Source organism: Phocoena sinus, chromosome X (genome assembly GCF_008692025.1).
Source record: "Phocoena sinus isolate mPhoSin1 chromosome X, mPhoSin1.pri, whole genome shotgun sequence".
NCBI classification, from domain to species: domain Eukaryota; kingdom Metazoa; phylum Chordata; class Mammalia; order Artiodactyla; family Phocoenidae; genus Phocoena; species Phocoena sinus.
In genome coordinates, this window is record NC_045784.1 from 12,860,978 (window position 1) to 12,872,084 (window position 11,107).

The following is an 11,107-nucleotide window of genomic DNA, read 5'->3' on the forward strand; positions in this document are numbered from 1 at the left end:
CGTGATACGGCATCGTCCTGGTTGTCCTCCTGCCCCTCTGCCTCCTTTGCAGGTTCACCCTCCTCTACAAGGGCTTTAAGCTTTTGAGAATCACTAAGCTCAAGGCTAGCCCCTCTCCTCTTGCCACCCTCCGCTTTCTCCCTCAGCACTGTCATTACAACCTCAGTGCAGGTGACGCAGGAACGTGTATCTCAAGCCAGCTCTGTCCTTGCCTGTTTGTCAATAATACCTCAAACTCAGTAAGTCCAAAATTAAAGCCATGGTTTTCTTGTTCGTTCTTGGTTCCCTGACTCATAAATGGGCCATCAGGCATCCAGTTGCATAATTAGAAACAAAAGCTTATCCTTCACCCGTCGTCCTCTCTTCCTTGTCATCCCATCCCCGTGACTCTCAAATCCCTTCACTGCCCCCTCTATCTCCACCAACACACCATACTCCAAATAGCCATCATCTCCCACCTGCACTACTCCACCTGCCTCCCAACTGGCTCCTCCTCTCTACTCCAGGCGTCTGGACTCTGTCTTCCACACTGTAGCCAAAGTGTCTTGTAAACACAAATTCTGTCATGACGCCCCTTCCACGAAACTCCTCGTCGCTTTAAAGATAATATCAAGGACTTCCCTGATGGTGCAGTGGTTAGCAGTCTGCCTGGCAATGCAGGGGACACGGGTTTGAGCCCTGGTCCGGGAAGACCCCACATGCCGTGGAGCAACTAAGCCCGTGTGCCACAACTACTGAGCCTGCGTTCTAGAGCCCACGTGCCACAACTACGGAAGCCAGCATGCCTAGAGCCCATGTTCTGCAACAAGAGAAGCCACCACAACGAGAAGCCCGTGCGCAACAACAGAGAGTAGCCCCCGCTCGCTGCAACTAGAGAAAAGCCCGTGCACAGCAACAAAGATCCAACGCAGCCAAAAATAAATAAATAGATACATTAATTAAATATATATATATACATACATATATATAACATCAAAACTCCTCAACACATCCCACACATTCTTTGGCCTGACCCTTCCTTCCGCCCGCAGCTCATCATGCACCATTGTCCTCCCCACTGCTCCACTTCCAGGCACCTTGCCCTCCTTCCACCCTTCACTCTCCCCAAGTTCTTTCCTATAATAAGCCTTTGCATGTGCTGGTCCCTCCACCCTCTTTCCTTTCATCCCCTGGTTCACTTTTACTCCTGCTTTAGACCTCACAGCAAATGCCAGTTCCTGCGGCCCCTCGTGAGGCCAAAGCCCCTACGTACTTCTCCTCCCTGTAATGCTTGCCAAGATTACACACTTGCATTTGGTTCATTAACATGCAACCAATTCCACTACTATAAGCTCCCCAAGGGCAAGGATAAGCCTGGTTTTAGCTGCACTGCATCCCCAGCACCCAGCACGGGGCCTGCCCTCAGAGGATCCTGGGATAAGCAACCCTACGCACTGGCAGAGATGGTGGATTCTGCAGTCAGACTGCCTGGGTACAAACCTGACCCCTGCCCCTTGCTGACTTGACATCTTGAGTAGGCCACGTAATGTCTCTGCGCCTCAGTTTTCTCATCCACCTCATGAGAATGGGAATACCCATGCCACCTTCCTCAAAGGGTTGTTATGAGGGCTAAATGAGCTGATGTGAGCAAAGTGATTAGATGGGTCCCAGCTAGAAAGTAAACTAAGTTCTCAAGGAATGCTGGCGGTTAGAATGGTTATTACTCACGGAGCGAGCAAACAAAACGGTGGATTGCCCTGCCAACTGAGTCCTTCCAAGTATCTTTAGCACTGTTTTATCATCTCTAGCCTGAGGCGTCTTGCTATCACCTTCTATTCGGGGAAAATGGTCACAGAGCATGCGGAGAACCGAAGCTAGAATGACACAACTCCATCTTATTAATTCAACAGTCTTTACTGCTCCTATAGCTACCGGAGCCCCATGAGTATTTTTTTAACTTTAATTTCATAAGCATATATTTCATGCTATTACTTTGACATGTGAGAAGAACTGAAGAAACCTCACCTGAGAATTGGAACGTTCTGTGCCATGAAAGATCTCATGCGGGTGAAAGTTGCCCTCCTTTCAATGATGAGAAAAGTCACTGACAAAGTTCAAATGACCACAACGGTGAGGAGCAGAGCCCAGCCCACACCTGAGAGCCTGACTCAGGCCCCTCTGCTCCACTCTGCTAGGCTGAAACGTGCAGGCTTGCAAAATTGTTTGGGGCAGCACAGAACTTCACATATTTTCCAGCACACACTGCAGATTAAATACTTCAGGCAAAATCACTTTACTAACAATTTCTATTTCACTACAATCTTTTTTGCTTTAAGAAAATATCAGATTTCAGGTCTTTAGAAGCAATCTATACAAGTTTAAGATAAACTATGCAGAGAAAGCAGTGTTACCAGCAAACAAAATTTTAAAGGAACATACAAGTTTCTTCACTTACTGCTTTATCTCCCAGAGCTGTTCTGAGACTAAGTCTCACTTTAAAAGCATTTTCTGCATCTGCCAGAGAGAGAAAAGACAGAGAGCACTATATGATGATAAAATCTGCCAAAATGGAACCTGATAGATGCTAATATTTAATGCAACTCGAATCAACAGAATTGCAAGTAAACTGCCCCAGATACTTCCGGAAGTTTAACTGCAATCTCCTTAAATGGCTGAAATTTTAATTTCAAACTCATAAAACATTCACAGGCTCAACTTTCAAGCCATGACACGACGGCAGATTTAGAAAAATAAAGAAGTCTTTCGGTCAGAGACTTGTCAATCATTTAGAAAACTGTTCATCTACTTTGAAGTTTCAAGGCTTACGTACCTGGCTGACAGAGTTCGGCATGAATAGCACTCACTAGAAAAAAGAGCAGCCACAACATTCTTTCAAAGTGGAAAACACAAGGCAAACGGAGGGAAAAAAAATCCACCCTTCGCTTAAAGCTGCCTTAGCCATTCTGTGACCTGGATTAGAATATCAGACAAACAAGCAAGCCACCAACTAAAAGGTTTAATGATTAACCCCCATCATCTGGGTTAATACTTTGAGAGAAGCAGCCCATCTCCTGTCAGTTATTTACGAAAATCTGTTTGGAAAACAGATTAGCTGTCCTTTCCAAATTCTACCTCCAAAGAATGTTTTCTCTGCTGACCCAAAAGTCGGAATCCTCCCCCCACCTCTCTTCTGTTGTTGTCTGGTTAAATGCACGGTGGGAAGCATTAGTCCTTTCTGGAGGTTTACCTTGGCATGAACTTCCCATCTTTTCAGGGCTGAAATATCTCTGGCGTATAGATAGACGTTCTTAATTTAGGAAACAAACATCACTCCTTTCTATCTCTGGTGAACAAAGGACACCCTTCCAAGACTGGCCTCATTAGACTCTCACCTCCACAGGTAAACATTCAGGAGAGTTTCCAACTCAAAGAGAACGGTTTTGCTCAGCGCTAAGCTCTGGTAGTTGTGTAAAATCAAAAGTTAATGATGTACAGCGGTGCGATCCAATGGAACATTCTGTGATGATGGAAATGTTCTATATCTGCACTATACACTGTGTATACAATACGGATGCCACTAGGCATAGGTGGCTGTTGAGCACTTGAAATGGGGCTAGTGCTGCTGAAAAAATGAACTTTTATTAAGTTAATTTAATTTAAGTAGAAACATGTGGCTAAGCAACTACATTGCTCAGTGCAACTACACGACAGTAATTAGGAGCTACCAACCATGAACTAGCTTTGCTGAATTATTTCTCTAATCCTCAAAACAGCACCCCACAGTTGCTGTGATATAATCATCTTACGTACGAGGAAACCGAGGATCCAGTATTTAAGGTATTGCTGGCAACAGGGAGTGGAATGGGTGTCACTTTACCAGCCTGGATGACTTACACTTGAACCCTATCTCCACCACACTGAACCCGACTGTGTCTCAGGGTCATCACTGATCAAAACTGAAATTGTAACGAAACCTCAGAGATGCTCTGAGGACTACGGCAGTGAGTGGAGAAGAACCTTTCCCCTAGTGGGCATTCTACAGGTGCCAATCAAGCCCCCCAGCGGGTCAGTGTCAGGACTTTCCTCTCTACCACGCCGCCTCTGCATGTGTTCAGTCCCCACATTCCACCTCGTTGCTTGAAAACCATGAATGGAAAAAGTAGATCGGGTGACCCCGCTGTTAAATGGACAATCTGGATTTTTAAAGCAGCAACAAGAAAAATATCAACAGCTACACTTCTCATTTCCCCTTCCTGGTTAGGGTGATAGCTTATCGTAGATGACCCACTGCTGTTGGCTAACTCCACTTAAGGAGTTTCCCTCATCTCCTTCACCTTGGTTGCCAGGGCACAGAGTCAGGAAAAGTTGTGCTAGAGACAGAAGTGGCCAAAAGTTAGCCTAGTAGTCATTCCAGAAATTTCACTATTAGATGAAATGGAAATTTCCGAGAAGGAAGGGCCCGCATAACTGACCCCTGAAAATAAAGTCAGACTAGATGAAGTTATCTTAGGAAATGTTAGACTAGATAAAGGCATCCTGGGGGCAGGGAGGGAAAAGACAGAGACGTAACAAAGCTGATTATTTGCATCAAGGAACAAAGCTGTGTTAGCGAGATAGAAATCTGATTCAGCCTGCTTTTCACCTTAAAACTTCATAAATATATCAAATGTCTCTCTTCTGCTTTTACTTAGTCACTTATGTGACGAGGCTTGAAGACAGTAAAATGCTGAGTTTTTGTCAGTGTAAGCCACTCATTTGAAAAGAGAAGAAAATCTCTTCTCTTCTGAATTATGATTTCTCAATGTTTGTTGTCTCATTTTAAAAAACAATAGAAAAAAGAATAGAAGTTCTGTACAGAAAATACAGAGAGGCAAAAAGAGAAAAGTACAAAATACCCATACTACTACCCGCATGGACGACAAATGTGAATATATTTTAATAGTTGAAACACACCTTCCGTAGCCTTGGATCTTCTTGTATGTTCTCGTGTGATGTTATTGTTGTTTTGTCTCACTGTAGTGGCCCTATGGGAACAGGGAAACATCACGGTGGCAATCACATGGGCCCTCCACGGGATCTGGTGAGTCGCTTTATTTTCATTTATTTATTTATTTATGCATGCATGCATGCATGCCGCGCTGTCTGGCTTGCAGAATCTTACTTCCCCGACCAAGGATCGAACCCATGCCCTCGGCAATGAAAGCGCAGAGTCCTAACCACTGGATGGCCAGGGAATTCCCTGGTGAGTCACTTTAAAATTGATAGATCATGAGATATATCAAATTTATTTTATTCCTAGTTTACTGAAAATTCCCTTTATTGAATTGTATTCAATAACCTATATTGAATTTCAGTATCTATTAATATGATCCGAGAATTTTTACCACTTGGTACACTATAGTTTAGAATTTCTTTACACTGATCCAACCCTTAGATAAGCTCAGTGTGATGATTTCTAACATGCTTCTGGACTTAGTTGCTGTGTTTTTCTTTCTTTAGGTTTTTAAATCCATTTTTGTAGAAGAATATTTAGGTTCCTTTTCAAGCACTGATTCTTTTCTCCAGCCCTCGTATTATTACCATGTTGAAAATGGTACAGATAGATTTCTAACATTGTCTATGTGTTTACAAATACTTGAAAATGTAGAAGAAATAAAATATTCAGAGTTGAAGATTCTGGACCATACATATTTCGGAGGAAGAGTTCTTTTAAAATTTTCTTATATTGCCAGTAATTTCAGGTTTCGTATTTCTTTCTGAGTCCCTTTTCGCTGTTTACAGTAGCCAAGAAATGCATTCATTTCATTAAGATGTTCCAGTTTTCTCATGGACTTTATACAATATTTCCCATAAAATACTCCATTCACTGTTACATTCCCTTTATATTTTCTAGTTATATATTAATTTTTTTCTCATTTCCCCTTTGTTCTTTCCAGAAATTTACCTATTTTTGTTGTTGTTTAATCAAAGATCTTGCATTTAATTTTTAATTCCTTTCTTTCTGCTTTCTGATTCATCTATCTTTACATTTATTAAGTCTTTACTCTTTCTGTCATACTGGTTTTCTTGTTCTTTTTATAACTCTTGAGTTGGCTAGTAGGCTTATTTATTTTTAATCTTTCTCAGTTAATGTGAAAATATCTGTGGCTATGAACTTTCCTTGGACTACTGTTCTGGCCACATGACATAAGAAGTACAGATGTACAGTGATCTCATTCTATTTTCTAAATAGTCTATAGTTACAGTTTTATTTTTCTATACCCCAGTATTTGCTTAGAAGAGTACTTGTCATTAGCAAAAGAAACAGCAGCCAAAAATGAAATGATTTAAAATATTGACTTTTATAGGTCCTGTCAGATGAATAGAGAGAGAAAACGTATAATGATAAAATAAGACACCGTCAACAACTTGACGTAAAATATGAAGACTCTTACAGGGTCTGGATCACTTGGAACATGCTAAAAATGATTTAACAACTAAAGAGCTTGAGAGTTCAATAAAAGACATGGAACACAGAACGAGATGCTATTGTTCTTGCCTCTCAACATATTGGGTTTTTTTCTCCCACTTTTCAAAATCCTGTACATACTTAGCCTTTATTTTCATGCATAATTTTAAGTATTAAACCTCCAGAGAATTCATATCAAACTTGCTTCATACAATGCTCATTTCAGCAATTTCACAAATAGGAGCTTAATAATTTATCAGTAACAGTGGTAATGATGGCAAATAAAGCATTTTCAATCATCCCGAATATGGTCCTATTTACTGCCAATGTTTAGAGTTTAGAGAACGCAGATAAAAAATTGAGACTACTGTAGCCGTGAGCAATATGAAAGGCACTGAGTCTCCTGAGACAGGAAAGAGAAATTGATTTCTCTGTGCTTTTTCCTACTCCACAACACTACTGGAAAGCAGTTTCTTGGCACATAACTATTGATCTACTGCTCTGGAGGGTGAATTAAATATGAGACCACACGAAAAGAAAACACGTGAGTTGTTCTTTTGATTCACACAAGATGCCTTTTAAAGTACATCAGAGTTGTAAACGCATGTGGGTGATTATGTATGCTCCATTTACCTGCAATAAAACAAGATGTAGCAGGGAGAACCAATGTAGCTTTTAAATTTTGAAGCTGATTGTTCTGTTTCACTGTCACAAACAGGTATTTTGTAAACCTATACAACCTTGAACACTGTAAGCTTTCATTTTTTTTATCTTTAAACATCTTAACCACTATTACAGGTCTATCTCAATGATCACCTCCTTCGAGGAATCTTTCTTTTCTTTTCTTTTTGTTATAGATTTTTAGCTGTTACTATTTGCTGTGGACTTGTCTAATCTACTAACTTTTTATTCTCTCTTTGTCCTGTGTTCCCATAGCATTTTGTTCACATTTGTACATGGATCTATTGCCAACATGATTTGCTTTCGGGTCCTACAAATTTTAAGCTCCTGGAGGGCAGGGACTATATTTGGTTCCATTTGCATTTCTCACGGCCCATGAATATTTGGTAATTTAATAACACTGAATTGACTTACTTGAATCATAAATGGGCAGTTTAAGGAGCTCAAGACTGTGGAAATGAAGTATCACGAGGTACACTGCAATTTTTTTGACATTCCCAGCCAGAGAAAAACAACTCCCAGTATCTTTGATAAACAAGGAACCCTGGGCTTTGGAAAATTTTTGTCTCCACTCCCGTACCTTATGCCCTTTTCAAGATGAGAAAAAAAATCTGAAGCTACGATATTCGAAAGCTCATCAAATTTTGTAGGTTAATCAACAACTGTAACCATTATGAACCTTGCCTTTTTTTCACACAGGGTAACAATTTTCTAGTTCAGAGAAAGTTAATCACTAATGTTTGGAAATGAAGATTAATTCAGACAAACCGAGTGAGTGTAATTCTGCCAACTTTATATTCCTAAGGTAGCAATTTAAAGGACGGTTTCATAAACAGGATGCATATGCGCCTGTCTGAGTGTCTCATCTGCATGAAGACCAATACATTAAAATAAGTCCTACGTAGAATGTAAATTGCTGCAGCTACTATGGAAAACAGTACGCAGGTTCCTTAAAAAACTAAAAATAGAGCTACCATAGGATCCAGCAATCCTACTCCCGGGCATATATCCGGAAAAGATGAAAACTCTAATTTGAAAAGATACATGCACCCCAATGTTCACAGCAGCACTATTTACAATAGCCAAGACATGGAAGCAACCCAAGTGCCCATCAACAGATGATAGGCTTGAGAAGATGTGGTATAGATACACAATGGAATATTACTCAGCGATAAAAAAGAATGAAATATTGCCATTTGCAGCAATGTGGACGGACCTAGAAAATATCATACGAAGTGAAGCAAGGCAGACAGAGGAAGAAAAATGTTATAGGATATCACTTATATGTGGAATCTAAAAAATAATACAAATGAATCTTTATACAAAACAGACTCACAGACATAGAAAAGAAACTTATGGTTACCAAAGGGGAAAGGTGGGGGATAAATGAGGAGTATGTGATTAACAGATACACACCACTATACATAAAATGGATAAGCAACAAGGATTTACTGTATACCACAGGGAACTATATCCAATATTTTATAATAAACTATAATGGAAAATAATCTGAAAAAATATATATAACTGAATCACTCTGTTGTACACCGGAAACTAACAAAACATTGTAAACCAACTATACTTCAATGAAAATAAATAAATAAAAAATTTTAAAATAAAAATGAAACAAAATAAGTCCCATGTAGTAAAAACAAGACTTTACTGACATTTCTTCCTGAATGTTTAACTCTTTCCAACTTTGCTTGGGTGTTGTATTAAGAGTTTTCTCAGGACTTCCCTGGTGGCGCAGTGGTTAAGAATCCGCCTGCCAATGTAGGGGACACAGGTTCGAGCCCTGGTCCGGAAAGACCCCACATGCCACGGAGCAACTAAGCCCGTGCGCCACAACTACTGAGTCTGCTCTCTAGAGCCCGCGAGCCACAACTACTGAGCCTGCGTGCCACAACTACTGAGCCTGCGTGCCACAACTACTGAAGCCCATGTGCCTAGAGCCCGTGCTCCGCAACAAGAGAAGCCACAATGAGAAGCCCGCGCACCACAACGAAGAGTAGCCCCAGCTCACCGCAACAAGAGAAAGCCCGTGCCCAGCAATGAAAACCCAACGCAGCCAAAATAAATGAATTTAAAAAAAAAGTTTTCTCACAGTTTTGACAAGTCATGATATTCTTTCTAGGCTAAAGATTATTGTAACCATGCTCTATGGAGTAGTATTTTCCATTCTTAATCTTATATCTGGCTGCCAGTTAGTGCCACCCAGTCACATTTAGCCCTGCCAATAGGTACCGCCTTTACCAACCTCTACCAAGAGGTAGAGGGGCCATGTATCTTTCAGGTTAAATGCTCTCATTTTCATAACAGAATTTTAAGCTACCCTCATTCTGCTTGATATACAAAGCATATGAAGTAATCAACACATCAAAGTTTCTGCCCTTAAGTTTTGGCCAGTGACAGTGACCTTGATCTTTCTACTGTCTGAAAACATCAAAAACTTACAGTACGAAATGTTGTTTTTGAAGACCGCCTAAAAGACGCGCATGCAAGACCTCTATTACTACAAATCAGAGATGCCAGATAGGTTGTTGCAACCACTCATCCATCCTGGACCCACAACAGACATTGTTAATCTATTACTGAACATTTTCCTTCGGAGCCTGGACTCAGCCACAAAACTTCCCAATGCAGTTATTCAGTCAGTCGACATGTGAGCTAAAACTTACTTGCCATCGTGGGGAATGATGATCTAAATGCTGCCCTGGCTAAGTCATACCACTGAGGGCCTGTGATCTCAAATAAACAGGAAAGTTTGGGTGGTTCATAAAACTGATTTAGTTGTGCTTTGTGATTGTGGCAGCAGTTTACATTGAGGGGATCTGTATGAAACTCCTTATGACACTTACACTTTATGACACTTGTTTCCTACTTAGTTCATAGCATCATTATGATGAGGAATCAGGATTTCCGTTGGGACTAAAAGTCAAGAAAAACTGTGCTTCTCAAAAACAAACAAGTGGGGCTTCCCTGGTGGCGCAGTGGTTGAGAGTCTGCCTGCCGATGCAGGGGACACGGGTTCGTGCCCCGGTCTGGGAAGATCCCACATGTCGCGGAGCGGCTGGGCCCGGGAGCCATGGCCGCTGAGCCTGCGCGTCCGGAGACTGCGCTCCGCGACGGGAGGGGCCGCAGCAGTGAGAGGCCCGCGTACCGCAAAAAACAAAAAAACAAAAAAACCCAAAAAACCCCAAATGAACATGCAGGGCATTATGCTAAGTGAAATAAGCCAGACAGAGAAAACAAATACCATATGATCTCACTTATATGTGGAATCTAAAAAACACACATACAAACAAAAAACAACACACCGAACTCACAGATACAGAGAACAGACTGGTGGTTGCCAGAGGCAGGGTGTGGGGGTGGGTAAAATGGGTGAAAGTGGCGAAAAGCTACAAACTTCCACTTATATTGATACAATAAATAAGCCACGGGGATGCAATGTACAGAAAGGTGACTAGTTAATAATACTGTGTTGCATATTTGAAAGTTGCAAAGAGAGTGAACCTTAAAAGGTCTCATCACAAGAAAAAAAATGTGTAGCTATGTGTGCATGTTAACTAGACTTATTGTGGTGATCATTTCACAATTATATAAATATTGAACCATTATGTGTACCCCTGAAACCAATAAAATGTAACATGTCAATTATCCCTCAATTTAAAAGAAAGAGACCAGCACTTACCAAGTCCTTTTCCACCTATAACCGACCCCCTTACCACATCTTCCCTAACTTTCTCATCAATTCTTGTCCCATCCAAACCCAAGCTGGGGAACTTCAGGCTATAAGCTCCTTGAAGTTTGTCTTGTCACTGGAACATAGTACTCCATAAATATGACTTCAATGAATGAATAACTGAATGGCTAATAGAAATGGCCCTTCCCCTAGGAGCGCCCACTCAGAGGTTTCTGGACAGGAAAAAAATAAATAAAGCTGGTAATAACCTCCTCACTTTTCTCCTGTGGACCCAGAATTGTAAATGGAGAGAG

General features: G+C 41.0%; 1 protein-coding gene and 1 long non-coding RNA gene across 7 annotated transcripts in view; one reads left to right on the top strand and one right to left on the bottom strand.

Moving 5' to 3' along the window:
• The window catches only part of CLTRN (collectrin, amino acid transport regulator), a 39,203-nt gene extending 36,262 nt beyond the window's left edge, over window positions 1-2,941 (bottom strand). For 5 of the 6 annotated variants that reach the window (XR_004347949.1, XR_004347948.1, XM_032618814.1 and 2 more), the window contains exons 1-2: window positions 2,810-2,941; window positions 2,435-2,493 (exon numbers count right to left, since the gene is read on the bottom strand). Coding sequence is in view for 4 of the 6 variants with exons in the window: in XM_032618814.1 (XP_032474705.1) it covers window positions 2,435-2,493; window positions 2,810-2,867 (117 nt within the window). In the remaining 2 variants the exon portion in view is untranslated. Of the gene's footprint in view, window positions 1-2,434; window positions 2,497-2,809 lie in introns of all 6 variants that reach the window. The other variant, XM_032618815.1, reaches the window with a different exon arrangement.
• A 1,891-nt stretch (window positions 2,942-4,832) lies between these two features.
• LOC116747002 lies at window positions 4,833-6,510 on the top strand. Its single transcript, XR_004347951.1, has 3 exons — window positions 4,833-4,903; window positions 4,999-5,059; window positions 6,327-6,510. It is a non-coding gene; the product is annotated as an uncharacterized LOC116747002 (long non-coding RNA).
• The last annotated feature ends 4,597 nt before the right edge of the window (window positions 6,511-11,107 follow it).